Genomic DNA, 23,265 nt, shown 5'->3' on the forward strand with positions numbered 1-23,265 from the left:
GACGTTGCTCATATTTTTTCATTCTTTTCTCCATCTGCTCCTTTGCGTGTAGGCTTTCAGGTGTTTTGTTCTTCAGTTCCTGAGTGTTTTCTTCTGCCTCTTGAGATCTGCTGTTGTATGTTTCCATTGTGTCTTTCATCTCTTGTGTTGTGCCTTTCATTTCCATAGATTCTACTAGTTGTTTTTTGAACTTTGATTTCTGCCGTATATATGCCCAGTGTTTCCTTTACAGCCTCTATCTCTTTTGCAATATCTTCTCTAAACTTTTTGATTTGATTTAGCATTAGTTGTTTAAATTCCTGTATCTCAGTTGAAGTGTATGTTTGTTCCTTCGAATGGGCCATAACTTTGTTTTCCTTAGTGTAGGTTGTAATTTTCTGTTGTCTAGGCGTGGTTTCCTTGGTTATACAAATCAGGTTTTCCCAGACCAGAACAGGCTCAGGTCCCAGAGGGAAGAAATATCCAGTATCTGGTTTCCCTGCGGGTGTGTCTTAGAAAATTGCTCTACCCTTTGATGCCTCAGGTCACCATGCTTTTCTGCCCAGCAGGTGACGCCTGTTAGCCTATAATTCTTGACTGGTGTGAGGAGGTGTGGCTGTGTTCCCCCAGGCTCTGGGGTCTGGTTCTGAATGGAAAGGGCCCCACCCCTTTCCTCCTAGAGAAGACAGACCCCCCAGGTGGAGGTCATTAGCATTTCAATGGTCTCACTCTCTGCTTGTGCTGTCTCCACCCTTCCCAGAGTCACAGCCCTGGAAACTGAATATGACTGGGGCTTTCTCCACTGAGCCGAAAAAGAAACAGATAGTCCCCTTCAGACCCAGTCCAAAGTGACCCTCCAGTTCTCCAAGGTCAGTCGTCACCCAAAGCCTCTGTCTGTTTTTTGGGGATGCGTACCTGTAGTGAGCAGTTCACACTCGCTACTTAAAACCCCAGTTGGAGCTCAGCTGAGCTGTATTCGCTTGCTGGGAGAGAGCTTCTCCCTGGCACCACGAGGCTTTGCAGCTCGGGCTATGGGGGAGGGGGTCTCACAACTTGGATCTGCAGGTTTTACTTACAGATTTTACGCTGTGATCTTGGGCATTCCTCTCAATTCAGGTTGGTGTATGATGAGTGGATGGTCTCGTTTGTCCCCCCGCAGTTATTCTGGATTATTTACTAGTTGTTTCTGTTTTTTTGTAGTTGTTCTAGGGGGACTACTTAGCTTCCACTCCTCTCTATGACGCCATCTTGCCCCGCCTCCTCTCTAAAAAGACTCTGGATATTCACAATACAAGACTAGAGGAAGCCAAACAACATCTCAGTGTCCTAGAAGCCCACAGAACAGAAAATGAAAGAACAAAAGAAAGAATGGAGAAAAAAATCATAAAAATCGAAATGGATCTCAGGGATACGATAGATAAAATAAAACGTCCAAACTTAAGACTCATTGGTGTCCTAGAAGGGGAAGAGAAGGGTAAAGGTCTAGAAAGAGTACTCAAAGAAATTGCTGGGGAAAACTTCCCCAACCTTCTACACAATATAAATACACAAAGCATAAATGCCCAGCGAACTCCAAATAGAATAAATCCAAATAAACCCACTCCAAGACATATTCTGATCAGACTCTCAAATACTGAAGAGAAGGAGCAAGTTCTGAAAGCTGCAAGAGAAAAGCAATTTACCACATACAAAGGAAACAACATAAGATTAAGTAGTGACTACTCAGCAGCAACAATGGAGGTGAGAAGGCAGTGGCATGACATATTTAAAACTCTGAGAGAGAAAAATTTCCAACCAAGAATATTTTATCCAGCAAAACTCTGCTCCAAATTTGAGGGAGAGCTTAAATTTTTCACAGGCAAACAAATGCTGAGAGACCTTGCCGATGAAAGACCTGCCCTACTTCAGATTCTAAGGGGAGCCCTGCTGGAGGAGAGACAGGGAAAGGAGAAAGAGATATAGAGAATTTTAACAGACATATATAGTACCTTACATCCCAAATCACCAGGACACTCACTTTTCTCTAGTGATCAGAGATCTTTCTCGAGAAGGGACCATAAGCTGGGACATAAAACAAGCCTCAAGAAATTTAAAAAAAAAACATTGAATATACTCAAAGCACATTCTCCAACCACAATGAAATACAAATAGAAGTCAATAATTTTTGAACTGTAATTCCACTAGTTACTTCCTACATGATATAAAATACACAAACTCTAAGGACAAATCAGTGGTTTTGAACTCAACGTAAAATATGTAATTTTAGACAACTATATAAAGGTGGGGGAATGAAGGAGTATAGGAACATAGTTTATGTGTCCTATTGAAGTGAAGGTGGTATCAAAGAAAAACAAGATTGATATGGATTTAAGAGGTTAATTTTAAGCCACACAGTAAACACAAAGAAATTATCAGAGAATATAACCATAGAGATGAAAAGCAGAGTTTGGGTTAACAGAAATGGGGGAAGGGGTAATGGGGAGTTAAGAAATGAGTGTAGGGTTGCTGTTTGAGGTGAAGGGAAATTTCTAGTAATGGACGGTGGGAAAGAGCATTACAACATTCTAAACGTGATTAATCCCACTAATGAAAGGCTAGGGAGGGAGTGGAATGGGAAGATTTAGGCTGCATATATGTTTCCACAACTGAAAAAAAAAAAAAAAAGTCAGTCTAACTAGATGACAATTGAATACTAAGGATGAACCTGGATGGGACAGGAAGATAGAGGACAGTTGGCTCAAAGGGACACAGTTGAGACATAAGGAAAAGGAAATACAGAATGCAAGCTTTTTATCATTGTTGAATCTATTGCACCTCTTAGCTGCGCTTAATGGGATTGCATGAAAGAATGTTCTTGTTCATGGGAAGTGTGTATGTGAATTATAGTGAATGCTCAAGGATGTGTGCAGCTAACTCTCATATGTTCAGACAACAGAGCAATAGATGATGGATGATAGGGAGGGAGGGAAAGAAATAGCAATGTGACAGCAAGTTAAAGTTGGTGGACTGAGCTACCAGGGGAGGGGGGTCAGGGTATGATGGAATTCTGTGTATGGGGCTAGTATTGTTTTTGCAACTGTTCATAAAACTTTGAATTTATTTCAAAATAAAAAAAAAAACAACAACAAAAAACACTTGCAGTAAGTACTCTCCCGCAGTCAGTGACATTTATCAATCTATAAGAATGTTCGGAACACCTACTGCGGGCAAAGCTCTGTGCTGGGCCCTGCTGGGGGAGAAAGGCTGACAAGGGCATGTTTATGTCCTCCAGTACCTTCCAATTTACAGCAAGATAACACAAACACACAAACAGCTATATAATAAAAGGCAAAGTGGGAGAGGTACAAAAAGTGAACTATGTAAACCTGGAAGGGAGATAACACCTGTTTGGAGACTCTGGAAATTGAAATTTTTCTGAAGATGATCTGTGAGCTGAAACTTTCAGGATGATACAATTTCAAAAGAAGGTAGAAGAGTAGAAGGCTTTGAGGAGGGGAAAATGTCAGAAGAGGCTCAGAGAAGGAAATGTATAGGATGGGCCTAGAACAGCAAGATGTCATATTTGCCAGGGAAATAGAGTGCACTGGTTTGGATATATTATGTCCCTCAGACAAGCCGTGTTCTTTAATGCAATCTTGTGGGGCAGATTTATTAATCGTTTTGATTAGGGTATGACCTCTTAATTGAATGTCTCCCTGGAGATTTGACCCCGCCCTTTAAGGGTAGGTCTTGATTAGTTTACCAGAATCCTTTAAAGGGAGCTCACACAGAGAGCAGAGACATGAAAATGCCCCAGGATATGCTAAGCCAGGAGACCCAGATGCTTGATGATGCTTTGAGATGCTAGCCCAGAGTTTGCTCCGGAGAAGCTAAGAAAGAACCCAGATGCTTAGATGCACAGGATCTGAAGAAGCTAAGACAGACCCAGAGACATTTTGGAGAATGCCACTTTGAAATGCATCCTGGGAGCAAAGGACCAGCAGAACTGCCAGCCTTGTGCCTTCCCAGCTGATAGAGGTATTCCAGATTCCATCAGCCATTCTTCAGTGAAGGTATCCTCTTGTTGATCCCTTAGTTTGGACACTTTTATGGCCTCAGAACTGTAAATCTGTAACCAAATAAACCCCCTTTATAAAAGCCAACCCATTTCTAGTATTTTGCATAATGGCAGCATCAGCAAACTGGAACATGGGAGGTGTGGACGCTAAGTACGCAGCAGCCAGCTGGGGTGTGACTGTGGGGGAGAGGCCATGGATGTCCAGCGGAGGGGCTCTGGATTAGTGTTGGGGATTGAATCATGTCCCCCACAGAGAAGTATTCAAGTTCTAACCCCAGTATTGTGGGTATGGACTCATTTGTAAACAGGATCTTCAAAAATCCTATTTGGATGAGGTCAAATTGAATCAGAGTGGGCCTTAATCTGGTATGACTGGTTTCCTTACAATGAAAAGAAATTAGGACATGAAAGCACAAGCTGCAGGCGGAGACCAAGGAGACAGATCATCATGTGACAGAGGCAGCGACTGACAGGCAGTAAGCCACCGCCAGAAAACTTGATTTCAGAGAAGGCATGGCCTGCCAACACCTTGATTGTGCACTTCCAGCCTTCAAGCTATGAGCCAATAAATTCCTGCCGCTTAAGCCAACTAGTCAGTGGTATTTCGTTACAGGAGCCCTGGCAAACTAAGACAGCAGGTGACGAAGAACCAAACTGGAACTCTGTTTTGGGACAGCACCTGAATAAGAGGGACTAAAGAGGAAGAGACTGAGAAGGAGGACAAGTTGGGAGGCCTCTATGTAAGAAAAGGAGATCTGAGGGTCTGAAACGTGATGAGGCCACGTTATATAAAGGAGAGGACAAATATCAAGAGGTTATGCCAATAGGTCTTGGCACAGACTAGCCACAGGGGAAGGAGGAAAAGTAAAAAGCTGCTACAGTTACCAGCCTAGGTGGCTGAAAGAACGAAGGGCCATAGGTGTAAACAAGGACTTTAGGAGGAGGGCTGGATTTCTGGGAAAATTCTGGGGAATTTTTTTGCATAAAATTTTATATAAGAATTAAACTCTTTTCAATAGTCTGAATTACCGTAAAAATTTTCCTCTGGGTAAAATAACCACACAAGGTGCAAATAAATTTCCCTCAAGTTACCTCTGAATGAGTTGCTGGAAAAGACTGAAGGTGCGGTCCCACAGCACTTGCTTGTTTTTCGTGATAGGGTCGTGCTCGTAAGTGTATTTCTGTTCCAGCTCCTCAAGTTTTTTAAGCTGCTGACGAACCTGCTGCAGACTCTCTGCAACTATGGTGAACCTGGGAAAGTATGAAACACAGGTATCTCAATCAGAGACAGTCTCTAAACAGCCTGAATTAGCGAGACTCGCAGTCAGTGGATCCTGGACACCAAGTGGTCACAGGCAACACTGGACATTATCTCCCTCATGGCACTGGTCACTGCAGAGACAACAAGGGAGAACAGTGAGGTTCTGACACCAAGGAGATTAGTTATTTGGGGAGAAAAAACTAACATGCACTGAACACTTACAGCCCAGATCAAAAATCTCTGCCCTACTACTGAATTCTAAATATGGAGACTTGGGTGAGGGCAGGGATTCTAGGTAATATGTGACTTTGATTGACCTTTAAAAATAACTAGGATTTAAAAGGGGCAATGCACACAATGAGATATCACTTCACCCCCGTTAGGATGGCTATTATTAAAAAAAAAAAAGAAAAGAAAAGAACAAGTGTTAGCAAGGATTTGGAGAAACTGAAACGCTTATACATTACTGGTAGGAACGTAAAATGTCACCATTACTGTGGAAAACTGTTCAGCAGTTCCTCAGAAAGTTCAACATAGAATTACCACATGACCCGGCAATCCCACTTCTAGGTGTGCACCCAAAAGAACTGAAAATGGACTCGAATGGATATCTGTATACCAGTGCTCACAGAGGCAATATCCACTATTGCCAAAAGGTGGAAGCAACCCAAGTGTCCTTCAACAGGGGAATGGATAAACAAAATGTGGTATATATGCTTCATGGAATATTATTCAGCCATAAAAAAGAATGAAGCTTTGATACATGCCACTACATGGCTGAACCTTGATGACATCACGTTGAGTGAAATAAGCCAGACACAAAAAGACAAATATTGTATAATTTCACTGATATGAAATAATTAGAATAAGCAAATTCATAGACTCAGAAACTAGAATACAGGTTACTGGGGACCAGGGGCTTAGGGGAATGGGGAGTTATTGCTTAATGGGTGTCGAGTTTCTGTTTGAGGGGATGAAAAAGTTTGGATAGTGGATGTTGGTCATGGTAATTAATACCACTGAATGGTACACTTGAAAATGGTTAGAATATGAAATTCTGAGTTGTATATATATTACTACAATAAAAAGTTAAAAGAAAATAGAGGGTAGTAGAGAAAAGAGGGTGCAGGCAGAAAGGCAGGGGAACCAGGAGGACACGTGCATACAGAGGTGATGCAGGAGGCAGTAAGGAGCCACTGGAGGTTTTGTGTTAAGAGAGTGATGTGACCAAGTGGTACCTCAGTGATGCTGTGCAGAAGGGCATGAGGACAGCAGCCTCTGAGTTGTGGGAGCCATTCATATAGGTTAGGGTAGGATGTAAGGGAAGGAACAAAGATTATTTTTTCATGGAACTGAAAGGGGATGATATGCTTAATCTAGATGCTAAAAATAGACACATAAAGCCATTGAGTAAACCCAGTGGTTACTTTTATGTCCTTCCTTCCTTATAGTAAACCAACTGCTAATAGTGACATAGGCTCTGAGGCAAATCCTGCTGTGGACGTGCCACATTATTCACCTGGAGTAATGATGGAAGACAATCTTCTTTTAAAAACATCTCCCCAATTTAAAACATCTACTTCACATTGTGGTTTCAATCCTTGAGTTCAAGGCATGCATTAAGTTCCTGAGGGAGCAACCCTCTGCTACAAAAAGAGAAGGCAGGATAACGGTGGTTGGATGAGGTTCCATCCAATTGCATTCCAGAGGAGACTCTAACCCTGGGCTTCCAACTTTGTTTGGGCTGTGGCACATGGAGAAAATAACACTTGTTCAGCACAGTGGGGAACACTGGAGTGCATTTGTGTCACCAGAGGATGCTCACTGTGGCCTGAAGTGACCACTGGGGGGCTCCAGACACTCCAGGGACCCCTCATCACCTGGAAGGCTTAGGGCTCAGTATCTCCAGGCTCAGGGAACACACCGAGCTGGAAAGTTCTGCTCTACCACCCAAGAAACTTGGGATATGTACAGGCAATTCACAGAAATGAATGCTCATTGTTAAGTTTTTTAAATCAGCAATTCACAAGATCTCTGGACCCTGGGCCCTTGGCAATTGTTCTAGACCCCCGCCTTCTCATATCTGCTCTGTGACAAAGGCCTGAGGATTCCGCCTCTTTCATCCTCTTTGTTCGATCAGAGTTCAGCTCCTGTGCCCTGGATAAAGTTCCCAGTCCCTAGCACAGTATCTCTCACCAGCTCCGCTTTTCTTCATGCCCTTCCCTGGTACCCGTCTCTCCAGGCATCCAGAACAGTGCTTACAGGCCCCCACCTGTGCCAGGCATCCTCACCCCTATGCCTCTGCACATGCTGTTTTCTCTGCTGGAATGAACACCTCCTCCAAGGTCTCCACAGAGTACACCTATTCACTCTTAAGAGTCAGTACAAGTACCACGTCCTCTGTGATTCCTTTCCTGGTGACTTCTTCATTTGTCCTCCATGGAACTATGGATGCTCCTTGATTAGGACAACTGTAACCCTTTACTGCATAGAATTATTACCACATCTCTCTTCCCCCTCCATACTTAAGATTTCCTTACTGCAAGAACCAAGAATCATTCATCCTTGTATCCCCAAGTCCTAGCACAGTGGCTGGCACACAGTAAGCATGTTATAAATATTTCCTGGATGGATGACTGAGTGAAGTCCTCATGACAAACTTTATTTCATGTAAGCCAAGCAAATTCCTCGAACTATTCTCTTTTAAATGAAACATTAGGATTCAAGTTGTTAATGTGTTATATGATGACCATGCCACTAATGTTTTGTTCCGGTCAAGCGATACCTCTGCTAGCACATGTATACCAGGGAGAGGCGTGTGCCTACCCAAGCAGAATGTGGCTGAACATGGCGACTGCCATGAACAACGCACAGCTTTCCAAGAGGCTGTTTCCAGGATAAGAAGAAGATGGGCAACATCAAACTCTAAACCAAGGTCTTGGCAGGGTCTACTCAACTAACATAGCTTGCAGGTGCACTTCACAAGTTTATGTGGCTTGCCAGTCAGCTGCTAGCTTTCTGCTTTGAAACATCTTACCAGTTCTGCAGCTGGTCGAGACAAGCATTGGGCGGTCCTCCAATACAGGCACTCTGCTGTCTCCGCTTCCATTCCACGAGCTCATCATTAATCAGGGCATTCTGGGTAAGTTCGGTGATGTTCAACAACTCTGCTATTTTGAGAACTACTTCCTGAAGGGTGAGGAAGAAACACAATGAAATAAATTCATTTTTAATCAATGAATTTTTAAGGATTTTTTTTTTAAAGCAAAGCAAATATGTTCTCATTCTCAACTGGGGCTCTATGCCAAGTGTTACAAACATCACATTTGCTCTATTCTAAACTTCAAGCCCATTGTTTACAGTCTGACAAAAGCAGAAAATTATTTCAGAAAGTAAATCACTACCTTTCTCTTATTGTCAAGCATTAGATACATCTTCTGGAGTAACATCTGTTCTTGTTTCTGATCATTCTTTGCCACACCATTGGCATCATGTTCTGTGAATTGAGAGAGACAGTAGAAAATATTGAAACATAAGAAGATAAAAACAAAACTCACATAAATTTAGGAAGAATGTAATACAGACAGTGGGAATGCTAAGTGATATTAGGCCAAAATTTGATCTTCAATTTTTATTGAATAAAACAAGAAAAAATTCCTATGTACAAAACCTGGATACACTGAAACAAAATTTTTATTTTCTGTGGCCCATCTAAATTGGAAACAGCACTGTGTCTGGTACTTAAGTTATGGTCAGAATATTACCTAAATGAGTATGCAACAAAATTCAAAACCTTAGATAAAAATTTATACAAAGCACATCTGTAACTCTGAAAGAGAAGTGGATGATTAGGAAGTAATAATTGGGGTTCCTTTCTCTCTTACTTTTTAACCAATTCATATTGATACTCTCTCCATATTAACTGTGGTCTCCTCCAAATGATTACTGGGGTTACAGCAGAACCTACATGTTCTACATACTTTGGGGTTATTTTCAGTTGCTGCTATCAATAAAAACAAGCAACAGCAACAAAAAACAACAGAGAGAGTGAAACTGCTTTAAAACCTGAGAAAAATGTTGAGCTGACTGTAGAATATACATGTGGAACTAGGATGTTTGAAGGAATTTTAGGTGTTGGGGCAGGGGAACCCCATACACCGAGCACTGATGTCGATCAGTGGGCGAGGCAAAAGAAACCAAGTGAATAACACAAGTCAGTAGTTCTCAACTGGGGTGATTTTGTCCCACAGGTGTCATTTGGCATTGACTGTGAACAGCTTTGGTTGTTACAGTTTGGGGGGTGTTATCCTACTGGCATCTGGTGGGCAGAGGCCAGGAATGCTGCTCAACACCCTACTATGCACAGGACAGCTCTCCACAACAAAGGATTATCTGGCCCCAACTGTCAGCAATGCCAGGCTGAGAACACTGGCCTGGGTCATCAAGAAGCCAACAGGAGCAATTCAAAGTCATAAAGTACTCGGCAAAGATGAAGGAGTACTTGCTGTCTTTATCTAAGGTAGGTAGGAAAAATTATAGCCTTTGGGCACTGCTTCAAATGTTAACTCTTACCTCTGTTCTGCAAAGTTTTGCATTTAAAGTCATATTCATCTTGTAAATCTTCTAGGGTCTTGATTTCATGCTCTATACACTACGAAGAAAAACATAAAAACATTTTATGCTGATCAGCCTTCAAAGACTTTAGGAAACAGATTGTTGCTTCTATAGGACCCAGAAAGACATGGAAACAATTTCTATTTCATTAGTAAGTAGGTAATAACATTAAACAAGGAAGAAGAAAATAAACACCAATTTCAATTTCCTAAACTGATTTTCATGCCATCACCAGATTGCAGGGCCCAAAGTTTGATTCTTCCTCAACATTTTTGAGATTACCTCTGAGATATGATTTAATAAGTTTAACTTGAAGCACATAACAGGAAAACATAAGATCACAGAAAATCCCCTCACTCTTTACTAATCAGTAGGGGGGGCCATATGTCCCTGTTTAACCAGGACAGTTCTAGTTTGACACCTTTGTCCTGGTGTAATTATTAACGGATCCCTCTTATTCACTCCAACACATCTCCATCTGGACAATAAGTTGTATGGGCAACCTAAAAATAAGCTTCATCTTTTTGGGATTTGGTCACATGTCTACGTATTTTTCTCTGGAGTTTCATGGCTACTTCTGGGCTAGACCCACTTGGTTTCTACTTTAATGAGGTGTTTCATTTGGGAACTGCAGCATAAAGTTGTTCCAAAGAAACTGGAGTTTGGAACGAAGCTAAGCACCAAGACAAGGCCATGTCAGTGTGACCCAGAGGCCCACAGGAGGCCTACACCCCTAGGCTGGAAGGCCTGTCCTACAGATACAGGCCTCTTCTGAAGCAGAATTCCCCAACTCTTCCCACAAAATACTCCTAGCAGCAGGGGGCAGTGAACATGTGCCACGAAGGGCACTGAAGCAGACTGCTACTTCCATAAATGTTCTTGGCCGTTTTATCTTAAAACTGCTCTGGATGTTTTATTCTAATCAGAAATGTATCAGAATGTCTTTTAGTGAAATGTGTTTTGTTTCCCTTCCAGATTTTGCTTGAGGAAGATGGGCCATGTTTATCCTGGGGCCCTGTGTAACCCCAGGAATAATGTGATTTGAGAGGTGTGGACATAAAGAGCTATTTAGAGCAGCAACATCTAGTTCATTGAGTGACAGGGCAAAGTCGACGTTTACTGCTCAATGTTTAAAAGTCATAATAGGGGCCATAAAAAGTCTATCTGCTCTTTGGTTTTACCAATTTATTTACTTATGCTTTGGAACTACAGCAAAACTTTTCTTTCTCAGTTACTTGAAAGAACAAAATCAGTTATTAGGTTTACACTCAGTGATTTACCCCCCCTACACACAGAATACTTACAGAATAAATGTACATACGATTTACTCAATACTCACCATAACTTTGTCCTTCACATTTCTGACTTTGCTGTCAAGCTCCTTCTGTTTGTCTAACATCACAGTGCTCTGAATAGTCCCCGACTGAGTCTGTAATGGGAAGTGCATAGTTAATAGCCATCATTTTCTCCAGTGTGTTTCCCTGCTGACTACACTCCGAAGTCAAGCCCATACCCTGTGGCCCACCCAAACCTTCCAAAGTTTAGTACAGGTTTCCCACATGTGTGGTCAACAAGAAACAGCTCAGTTCCAAGGCCCTGGAACAAGCTGGCAAACTGTGAACAGGCTACAGAAAGACTAGGTTCATTTCATGCTTAAAGTAAAAAAAACAAATTTCTTGAAGTTTCCATTTGTTCAAATGGCTGCATGCTACCGCATAGCAATTTATTTCAGGACTTCTCAAATTCTGAACTTATTTGTATTAAAGCTGTGGGATTCAAAGTGTGGACCCAAAACCAACAGTACTTTATCACATGGGAGCTTGCTGGATACGTGGAATCCCAGGTCCTCACCAACTACTGAATCATAATCTCATTTTAACAAGATCCCAGGTGAGTCACAGGTGTATCAAAATTGAAAAGCACTGCTATAATGGACTTCACTGATGATCTACTACCATAAAGTCAATAATGAATATAAATCCACTCTCCTGGGAGTAGTCAGTCCTCATCCTTATAACTCAGACATGACAGTTTTGAAGTAATAGTTTCACCATGCCAGTAGTAGGGTATTTTTAAATGATGTGATGGTTTATATTGAGTATTAGCAAGAATTGCTTAAATATTCAAATGCAATGAGTTTCATTAGTTACAAAAATACTGTTTTTTGTTTTTGTATTAGTGAGCTAGGCACTGAGTTTGCTGTTTGAAGTGTGTGCTGGCAGAAATTATTGCCCCACCCCAATTTTTATTTTGAAAAATTTCAAACTTATAGAAAAGTTGTGAGTTTAGTACAACAACCATAAAACCATCCACATAAAGCAAATATGGCAAACATGGAAAATTTTTAAATCTGTTTTTCCATATACATCTAGAACTACATGCTGAACCATGTAAGAGTTACTTGCAGACATGGGGACCCTTACTCCCAAATACTCCACCCTATATCTAAGAACAGGAGTGTTCTTCCATGAAACCACAATAAAACTACCAAACTCAGGAAATTCGGACAATATTACCAAATATACAGACGAGATTCAAATTTTCCCAAGTGTCTCAATAACTTTTGCTTCTCAGTCTAGGATCCAATCAAGGATCACACATTGCATGTAGTGGTCTTGTCTCCAGTCTTCTTCAATCTGGAACATTTCACCATCTTTTTTGCCTCTCATGATACTCATATTTTTAAGAGTGCAGGCCACTTTGTTTCACTTGTTTGTTGCAGAATTTCCTTCAGTTTGGATTTGCCTGATTGTTCCTTCACGATACGGGTCAGACATTTTTTGCAAGATATTATATAGACAATGCTCTGCCTTTTTTGGTTCATCCCAGCAAAACTTGCATGCTACCAGTTTTCCCCATCTTTGGTTATTTAAGTTGGCTCATTGGTTAAGGCTGTGTAGGCAAGATATTTCAATTGTAAAGGTATATATTCCTCTGTTACGGGCTGATACTATGAGACTATGTGAATATCCAGTTCCCCTAAAGGTCTTTCACCCACTAGTTTTAGCATCTACTGGTGAATCAATTTACTACTACAGTAATTCTAAAATGGTAACTTTCATTCCTTCTTTTATAAGTTGGCATTCTTCCAGAAAGAACTTTCCTTTCCTTCCCTTTTTATTGAGAATCATAGGGAATTATGGATTCTTTTCTTAATGTTTTTAGATCTAGCCCTGTCATTTATTTCGATGTTCATGTCCCAAATTTGGCTTGTGGGTATTCCTTCAAGCTGGCTCCTGTGTCCTTCTGACATGTTCCTATCAGTTTTTAAGAATTTCCTTATGTTCTGGCTCAACAAGTGTTTGTTCTAGGTTCAATGTTCATGTTCTTAGCTCAGCCCTGGAATCTGCTATTTCTCAAGGAGTCATAGTTGCTTTTATGGGATCAGTATTTAGGAACCAAGATTTCTGCACTACAGGTGTACTCACTGCTACAAGAGTGACATTGCTTCTAAGCTCTTTCAGTGGTCAGAGCCAGTGTGTGAGTGTGTGTGTGTTTGCATATTTATATATATATTTTATTATTTATATGCATATATATATATATTTTTACACCAATACCACTAATTTCAATCCATCACTACACGGTTTTTCCTCTCCTTGCTTCCTTCTGTTTTTGTATTTCCTTTCTCCCATAATAAAAATCTTGGTTACCAACATCAAAATATTTTCTCATTTGTTCTGTATTACAATACACACACACACACACATGCACACACATACATAAAACTACTACCAACAACAAACCTACCAAGTAAAGTTCAAGTTTCTTTGCAGTACTCTTCAATAAGGATAAAACAAAACAAAACAAAACAAAACCTAAGTTCAAAAGCTACTTAGATCAATTCTTTTAAAAGTCTCTTCTCTATGGTTATGTGTCTGATATACAGTTAGGATCATTTGTTTCTTTTTTATTCTTTTTATAGTAATCCACTGTGTGCACGTATCAAATTTAATTCAATCAATCTCATATATATGGTCAATTAGTTTGTTTCCAATATTTTACAATTATTTGAATAAACAGTGCTCAAATGAACAACTTTGGGCAAATGCTTTTTAAAAGTTCAGCGTAAATTCTTAGAAGTGGGATAGCTGAATCAAAGAGTAAACGCTATGTAATTTTGTTAGATGTTACCAAATTCCTTTCCACGTGGCACTGTACCATTTTGCCCAGCCTCCAGCAATATACAAGGGTGCCTTGTTTCCCCATAGCTTCACCAACAGAGTATGCGGTCAAGATTTTGAACTGCCAATTTGACAGGTGAGAAATTGTTTCTCAGGGTAGTTTTAATTTGCATTTCTCTCATTAAAAGTGAAAATGAGCATTTTTTTCATGTTTTAGGGTCATTAAACTATTTTTTTGTGATCTGTCTGTCATTTCCTTTGCATTTTTCTAACAAAGTTCTGATCTTATTTTTTCCTTTCAAATTTTAAGACTTCTTTATATATTAAGAATTTTAGCTCCTTTTCTGTGATATATACTGCAAATATTTTCTTCCAGTATCTCAAAATTCTTTTGAGTTTATTTACAGGTAGTCATATTTTTTGGCCATGTAAATAATCTTTAAAAAATTTTTACATTTCCAAATTTATCAGTCTTTTTTTTTCTTCATAGTTAGAAAGCTTTTCCAATTCCCACATTACAAAGTAGTTAGCCCATTTTTTTTTCCTAGCATTTGCAAGGTTTCATGTTTTTTACTTTTAGATCCCTGATCCATCAGAAGTTTATTCTTGTTTTTAGTATAAATGATGGATCTAATTTTAAATTTTCTCCAATTGGCTATTCATTTTTCTTAACAACGTTTACTGAAAAGTCTGTATTTTCTCTGGTACTTTCTGACAAACTGGGAGCATTTAAACCACAGGAAAATCCAAGATCAATGTTGGAAGGGACTTTCCATCATCTAATCCTATGTTCTCCTTTTGCAGCTGCACATCTAACGACCCTGTGTTGGGGATTTCAGCTGGGACTCAGATACTCACAGACCCTGGAACAAAGAAAAATTTTCTGCTCAAGAAGCGTCTCTTCAACTGAGGAACAGCTGTCCAAGGAGATGTAAGTGAGGGGCCACCTATGGACTCTCAGGGTGACAGAGGCCCCAGACAGAGCTCCCTCAGATCCCATCTCACGAACTTAGAAACCTTAGAAAACTAGAAGGGAGAGTGAGTGACTTCTCCAATGATTGGGTTTTAGAGTCAGTCAACCCGAGTCTAAATTCCAAATCTGCTCCCTGTTAGCTCTGGCACCTTGAGCAAATTATATGACATCTAGATGTCAGTTTTCTTATCTGTAAAATGGGCACAAAAATACCTACCTTCAGTGATAGTTCTGAAAGCATTTATTCAAATGGAAATAATGTTTATAAAGTACTGAGGACAGGGTCTGAAGCATTCAGCATACTATAACTTCATGAAGAGCAAGAAGCTGGAATAGTAAAAGGGATTCTAGAACCCACTTCACAGTTCCCCCTCCAACCTGAAGGAAAGGATCACTCCCTGTGGATCCTATGATCCTAAATTCTGCCCACAAATACAATTAATTCACTTTCTTATCACAAAAAGAAAGAGAAAAAAAGCTTAGCATGCTATAACAGCAAAAGACAAAACATAATATCTATTAAAGAGTATCCATGTATTGTAATATAATGTAACAGCCTTTTCAAACTTATTTTCTAAACACTTTTCTATTAAAACAAAAATTTTTGGGAACAATACCTTCCTATCCCAGAATATCTATAGAAGCCTGTGTCCTTTAAAAGCTCTGCACTAATTTGGAGTTTTTCATGTTTTTAAACTCACTGAGTTCATAAATTTTTATTATTGAAAAACTTAAATACACACAAAGGAGAGAGAAAAGCACAATGAACTCCCATGTACCCATCACCCAGCTTCAACAATTATCAATTCATGGGCAATCATGTTTCATCTATATTCCCCTCACCCCCTTGCTTCCCAAACTGGGTTATTTTGAAGCAAATACCAGACATCACATATCCATCTATAAATACTTCAATATGCATAGAAGATATATTATTAAAATGCAGTTATTTCAATAAGTGGGGGAAACGGCAAATAAATATTTCTGAATTGCCCAGCTAGGAGAAGGCTGGGTAACTCTGGAAAGCAGGCACCCTACAGTGCCGTTTCCCTTTCTCCGACACCCCTAGACATCCGGGACCTTCCCTCCTGCTTTGAGAAGGAATTGCTGCTCTAGCTCTCAGCTGGGGAGCCAGCTAAACCTCCTCAAAGGGGTTCACTGAGAGGCATCAAACAAACCTCTCCCCAGATTACCTACACGTTTAAAGGAGAGCTCAAAAAGCCTTCAAGATCCAAAGAAAACACAGGAGTTCAAGCTGATTTGGGACAGCAGCGATCACCTTCTCTGCCTCCTAATGCTGACTCTGCGCTGAGGGTCCCAGAGAAGCTGCAGTTTCCCAAGGACTGGGGCAAATGCTCAAACGCTCAGGAAGTGCTCAGAGGATGGTACTCACCAACGCTACTTAAACCCTCTCCCTTTCCCCGGTGCTCAGTTCATTTTGTGAGTTATTTGTTAGTGAAATGTGCATAGGACACATTCCTCTGCATCCTCTGGCATTTCTCCTGTCAGACTGGAATGGTCTCAGCCAGAACACTCCATACGAGAGACAGAGGTGTCACAAAGAGGAGGCAGGTGTTCTCACCACCCCATCAGTCAAGAAAGGAAATGAACAAATGTCATGGCAACTTCAAAAAAACGGCTGAACCCAGATCTCTAGGAAGATTTGTATTATGATTAGTAAAACCATGATAAAAAAAATCTTGGTATTAGTACAAGTCTGACCCACTCACTGTTTGGATGTGTTGATTATTTAACAGGTATCTCAATCTTGTTCAAAATGAAGCCCTTGCTTTTCCCATCAACCGGTTCTTCTCCCCTAAAACCTAATCTGCTCTGCAAAACTCCTACTCCTACCCCCTTCTCTGTCTTCCAGAGCTCATTAGACAGCATCACCATTTTCTCCCAGTGGCTCAAGTCTCAAACCGTAGATTTATCCTTGAATCTTCCCTTTCTCTTACCTCCTACGCCTGGCCCCTCAGTATAAGCCCTACTGGCACTACATCCAAAGCATAACCTGGGTCTGTGCACTTCTTCCCACTTCCATCAATTCTACCAAGTGCAAGCTTCCACCTCCTCACCGGTGGACTGTTCCAACAGTCCTCTGTCTGCCTCTGTCCCTGCCACAGCACGTCAGAGAAGCTTCTCCTGACACCAATTTAAAGAAACCGCCCATTCGCCAGCTACACCACTGCGGCCTACCATAGTATCCTGCTTTATTATCTTCACAGTACTCATCAATATCTGGAAGTATCTTGTTTATTTGTTGTCTCTTTCACTAGAACACAATTCCGTGGGATTAGGGTCCTCTTCTAAAAGCCTGGTTCTATAAAAATCTCTAAACATGAAATTTCACTACTTACCATGGCTATAAAATAAGAGGGGTGATAACCACTGCCTTGAAGAGGGACTCAGTATTTCTTGAATGAACAAATGAATTTTTATTTTTTTTCATAATTGTAATTGCTCAATCAGAAAACAGTACCTGACTGAATCTCTGGGCATTTTCCAAGATCTTCCTTTCTTCTTTTAGACAGCTACAGATGATCATAGACATTTGTACTGGGTCTTCCTGAAAATTATCCTAGATATGAGTTGTTAGAATAAAAATAAATTAAAATTCAGAATGTTTAAACCACTGTATAAGTTTATATGAATTTGTTCATATCCACTGAGACATCTCATTTCACATTTATTAAATTGTACATAAACTATTTTTGTTAAAAACAAAATAGTCCTTTCACAAATTATGAGAAGTTAACTTTCCAATTAAGTGCATGTACCTAAAGTACCTCCTGATTAAAAAATAAAACATTTTCATATATGGTTCAGATAATATGTTTACTTTGCTGTCTTTCCATTTTTCTGGAGGCCACTTATTTTGTTAGAGTACCAAAATAGTGCAAATGATAGAAAAATTACCCTTGATAGTCCTCAATTAATATATGTTAGTCTCTGCTCTGAATTAGACCAAAGATATTCTCAGTTTTTCCTGTCCCATTGTCAAAGTTAGTTCGCAAAATAGTGACAACTGTGGCTCTTTATAACAGGTACACTGAAACAAAGCTGTAGTAGGGCAAATCTCTGTAAAGTTAATCTGATTTCCCCACTCCACTGGTATTATAAAATCACAGATATATTCACAAAGAACAAAAAGTTTCCAATTACCAAAGTTGAAAAGTTTAGCTGAACATATGAAACAAGAATACAAAGGCTCTCATCTCCATAAAAACAAAAAAGTTCCATTACTACAGAAATAAATATGGTAGCCAGGCCTGGGGCAAACTCCTAAAACTTTGTAGCACATTCTCTCGGGACTTTTACCTTCTCCTCCAGGGGAGGGTAATGTATCATTGGAAGCAAAGCAAGATGGAGTGTAGTTCCAATTCACTAAATCACTATTGGGCCTCAGGGAAGTTAAACTCTTCTGGACTTATTCCTCATCTGTATGCAGGAGGATTTAGCTGATCACTAAAGTTTCTTTGAGCTTTAACATGACACTAGAGCTCACTGCTCTTAAAATGTATCCCTTTTTCTTTAATTTGAATATTGAAGATTTTTAGTAAAATAAAATTATGTCATCACATTTCTCTTAGAATTAGTGACACCTAACAGATAATACACTTGAACCTGAAAATTCCTTACGAGTTTATCAAATGAATTGCAATTTTATTCATTTTATAAAATATCAGCTGCATAAAGTGAATTTCTTTATAGTCTCTAAGCTCCCCGCCACCCAACAAATGAGTGTGTGTTTAAAAGTATTTGTTGAATGAGAAAAAAACTTGCTTATGTGAACATGGGAGTATTTCAACAAACACAAAAACCAGATCACACCTGAAGGTTACGCTTGCTTTTCCTTATGTTATGCTGCAACAAAAAATTGTTCTCCAAAGAAAAGCGACTGTACTGATCATCCAACTGTGATAAGAGGTCATGAAAACGGGTGGTGGCAAACGAAACATCGTTGGCGGCATGCTCCCTGGGAGAATTAAAATTTAAACATTTAATTCTAGATCACATTTAAAATACACAAAACAAAGATTGCTTTCATCATAGAAATTGCTGGAAATAATTTTAAATTTTTTCTTAGGTTTTATTTTCTTTTTAAAAAATTTTTTATACAGTGACATATATACAACACAAAATTTATTATGTCCTTCCATTTTTTAAACTAACATTGCTTTTAGCAGTACTTTGTATATTTCTATCAGTAATAATTATAAATATATAATTAATATGAAAAATTGTAGAATTCCAATAGATAGTGCACAAAATTGTTAATGGTGATTATCTCTAGAGATAGGGAAGGGAGATTATCTCTGGAAGGGAGAAATTAACAAGGAGCTTCACTTTCTATGTCAAACATTGTCAGAACATTTGAAATTTCTGCAATGAGCAAAAGGTACATTTTGAAACAGAATACATACCAGTTTTAAAAGATATCACTTAAATGTATAACCTTATTCATATATATTTATTTTTAATACTGTTTAAGTCTATATAATGGCGTGTCTCACGGAAGACAGAACACCGGAATAGGTTAGACTTTCTTGCTATAGCAAGGGGAAATTGTGTTAGACAATTTGCCACAGAGTGTTGCTTGCATTCTTCATATTTCTAATCAATGTTTTCCCATAATTTGGCTTTAATCTTTTTCTTTTAACTTACTTCTTTCTATAGTCTGGATCCTGACTTACAAAATAAATGGTGTCAGTATTATTTAACCTAATCCAAAGCATTTAGGAGTACATGCCATGATTAAATTTGACAGAACTAGAGAAAAGTGCTTAATGACTAATGCATTCAGCTTTGTGGAGACAGATGCTATTTTTTAAATCAACACACACTTTTCTGCAATAGATAATCTCAATGGCCACTGATAAGAGTCATCTTAATCAGCGTGGCTCCAAGTCACTTAATCAACAAGCATTTTTAAAGCATGGATAAACTTCTGTCAAGTGAGTTTTCCTTACCAGTCTTGCTTTTCCAGCCACTGTGCCAGGTATTGCCTGATTTCCATGGGAAAACTGTCATCATAAAGCTGGTGAACCTGCTCCAGGAATTTGGAGTCAAGCTGCTGAAGCTCATACCACTGAGACATCCTATGGGGAGAAAGACCATACATACATCAGGAATGGAAGACTACAGATCTGAAGAAAGCTTATCTAGCACCATGCTTCTTTTAAATACCTTACTCAATCTAAAACATGATTTGCCTTTGAAATATACTATTTAAATGGGTGTCTATACTCTAAAGCCTGTTTTTTCTTGAGTTTGGTGGGGGGACGGTATGTGACAGCAGTAGTCAATTTTTTTTCTTCTCCGGAAACAAATCTTCAAGTCTTTGCTCAAATGTCATTATATTGGGAAAGCCTTCTCCGGTCACCTTATTTAATTGTAACCAACCTCTCATCCTGGAAAACACTATCCCTCTTCCCTGATTTATTTTTCTCCGTAGCACTTATTATTATATGACCTACCATATTTTCTTTTCTATTTTGACTTCTCAGCGTATGAGGGGAAGGGATGGGAGGGAGGGGGTTTGTTCACTGCTGTATCCCCAGAACAATGTCAGACACAGAGTGGATGCTCAATTAATATGCCTTTAAAATGAAGCTTTGCTTTAATTAAATAAAGCGATGGAAAATATTAATTAGTAGATTTTCTTTGGGAAAAATGACAAGAACACTCCAAAAATTGCTCTCCTACAAATTACATCAAAGGTACATTTGTAGTTTAACTCAAAGGATTTTAAACTGGTATTCCACATTTTATGATTCCATATGATAAAATTAACTACTTTTGATAATATATCTTTTAAAGAGATATATTTTTCTTCTCGGTCTACAGCAAACAACAAATCTGGCACACAAAAAGTATTAAACCTCAGTAATGATTTTAAAGATTGAAGCAACACAAATATAATTTGAAACAAGAGTAAGTTGATTATTAACCAGCAGTTCTAAAGATTAAAAAACAAAAACTTGATTGAAGGAAGTCCTAAGATGGGTGAGAAAATGAAGAGCTTCCCATCACCACTGTTACAATCAAAGATTTCTATCAGTGCATGGTTGGCCACATTCAGAGAGCACAGAAGTGAATCTTGTCCTGCCAGGCCTCTGAGCAGAGGTCTGGATTTTCAAGTAGAGCATGGGAGAGTGTGTGTATGCATGCAGGCAGGACTAAATAATACTAGAAATGGACCCAAGCCCACCTCCTTAGCACACCTACCATAGCAATTTGATTTCTCACTTCAGATTTATTTTACCTGAGCAGAAGGCTCCACATCTGCAGTTCTCTCCCTCCCCACTAGTTGTCTAATAAGAATGTACCTAAAGCAAACATGCTGGCCTAAGTAAAAGCCAGTCAAGGCTGCAATACCTCTTACTAGCCAGATGACCTCAGGTGAGTCACTCTCCTATCACAGAGCAGGCAATCAATAAGCAAATGCTAACACATCCAGAATACATCTTTTTCTCACAAAACCTGTTACTTCCCAGGGGGTTGCATCACCACCCGGTCACCTGGCTCAAACCCCAAATAGAGCATTAACTCCTTTCCCAGTCCCAGGATCTGCTGACTCCCTGTCTCCAACACTCTCTCTTCCCACTCCAGCCTCTCGCTGCACACCTGTTGGACATCACTCTCTGTTCAAAAGTGCTTGGGCTTGTACATACCCAGGCTGTTTGCCACCTCACCCCATTTTTATCCATCAGCAAAGCAACCGCAGTCACCACAGTATCTACTGTGCCCAACATTTCTGCTTTGCTCCAGTTGTCAGCCACACCTGAAAACAGCCTCTCCACAAAATTCTGTCTCTCCAAATCCTACCAATATTCATATAACATCCATAAAGCTGCCTGAGACTTACTCACCCAGAGACCATTAAACTTTAACTTGTGCATCACTGCATTCTGTGTCCCTATATTAGAGCATCGGTCCCAGTCTTCCTGTAAAGCTCTGTGATGTCTCCCTTACCTGATGTTAAGTTCCAGAGCTGCAGGATCCATATCTTATTTTCTTTACATCCACTGAACCTAGGTCAGTGCCCTGCACATAGTATGTGCTCAGTAACAGTTTGCTGAACTGAAACCTAAAATACTTTTTTATTTCAGAATGAATTAGAAAGTAAACAATAAACGACATTATGGTTCAACAAGTTTGGATCAGCATCCTCTTTAAGCAAGGGTTACACACTGGATTGTGCTGGAGGTTTAAGACTTAATTTCTATCGCATAAAAAAAAATTCCCTCCCCAATCTATACATACAACATCCAAAGCACAATCAAAACACATCTACCCCACACATACACCCCAAAACGTTTCCGAACTGGTCGGAATTCCTTTAAAAGAGTAGTTCTCTGGGAGTTGGGGGAGGCGTTGCAGGAACTAAATATCGCTCTTAAATTCCAGGAAGACATTTAAAGTCCTTCATCTTTAAACATATATACAGAATTGAGATTCTAAATTCATGTATTCATTCATTCGTTTTCACGAATATTTACTGAACCCTGTGCCAGACATGGTGCTGGGGGGCTGGGGAATCCAACCAGAGCAGCAGCTACACGGAGCCAAGATTGTCGGCTTTGCATGCACAGGGTGCGAGCGTCAAACTAGATAGCTCCGGAGGATGACACCCGGCAAAGAAAAACTTTCTGCAAAAAAGAAGAAAATGGCCAGCTGCACAGCTCCGACGGCCCATGTCCCGTCCTGTCCCGGCACCTCAGGCCCACTCACTCGGCGCTGGAGTCAGGCAGGGGTGGGCGTGGACGCTCGCGGCCGCGGCAGCGGAGATGTGGGGGTGCTGCCTCTCCCGGGAGCGCCGGCTTGCTTCTTCTCCGTCGGGGGTCGAACAGGTGCTGTACCCGGTGTGGTACCCGGGTGTGGCTGAGCCTCTCCGCAGACTGCGCAGGAAAGCGAAAGTACGAGGCTGGAGAAAAGGCAGCGCCGGGCGCCCGGCCTCCTTCCTCCTCCACCAATCACCGGCTGCCGCGCTCGGCCAATCGCATGCGGCTGTTCCGCGGGCGCCGCCGCCTCCCCGCCGGCCGGCGCATCGTTCCCTAACCGTCTGCGGAGGCTCCCGGCTCTAATGACCTAAATGTCAACTCTGTGTTGCAACTTGGCTGACGAGAGGTTCTCTTTACAAATTTGAGAAAACAGCCAAAAGGAAGTTCTATGTTTGCCAAGGCCCATACTTGGAAATCCCTGCATTGGCTCCGTTCTGAAAACGTGAGGCAGAAGTCAGGGTTGGGGACCT

General features: G+C 40.3%; 1 protein-coding gene and 1 non-coding gene across 2 annotated transcripts in view; both read right to left on the reverse strand.

The window, feature by feature from the left end:
* STAT1 (signal transducer and activator of transcription 1) overlaps positions 1 to 22,934 on the reverse strand; it is a 68,547-nt gene extending 45,613 nt beyond the window's left edge. The window contains exons 1-9 of the mRNA XM_037848485.1: positions 22,746 to 22,934; positions 19,982 to 20,110; positions 18,843 to 18,987; positions 17,491 to 17,589; positions 11,251 to 11,340; positions 9,870 to 9,948; positions 8,702 to 8,793; positions 8,335 to 8,486; positions 5,129 to 5,287 (exon numbers count right to left, since the gene is read on the reverse strand). Coding sequence (XP_037704413.1) covers positions 5,129 to 5,287; positions 8,335 to 8,486; positions 8,702 to 8,793; positions 9,870 to 9,948; positions 11,251 to 11,340; positions 17,491 to 17,589; positions 18,843 to 18,987; positions 19,982 to 20,109 — 944 coding nt within the window. The 5' untranslated portion in view covers position 20,110; positions 22,746 to 22,934. The remainder of the gene's footprint in view (positions 1 to 5,128; positions 5,288 to 8,334; positions 8,487 to 8,701; positions 8,794 to 9,869; positions 9,949 to 11,250; positions 11,341 to 17,490; positions 17,590 to 18,842; positions 18,988 to 19,981; positions 20,111 to 22,745) is intronic.
* Positions 19,494 to 19,610, reverse strand: LOC119545029. The gene has a single exon (XR_005219011.1). It is a non-coding gene; the product is annotated as a small nucleolar RNA SNORA28 (small nucleolar RNA).
* Positions 22,935 to 23,265: the final 331 nt, after the last annotated feature.

This window comes from Choloepus didactylus, chromosome 9 (genome assembly GCF_015220235.1).
Source record: "Choloepus didactylus isolate mChoDid1 chromosome 9, mChoDid1.pri, whole genome shotgun sequence".
Lineage (NCBI taxonomy): Eukaryota > Metazoa > Chordata > Mammalia > Pilosa > Megalonychidae > Choloepus > Choloepus didactylus.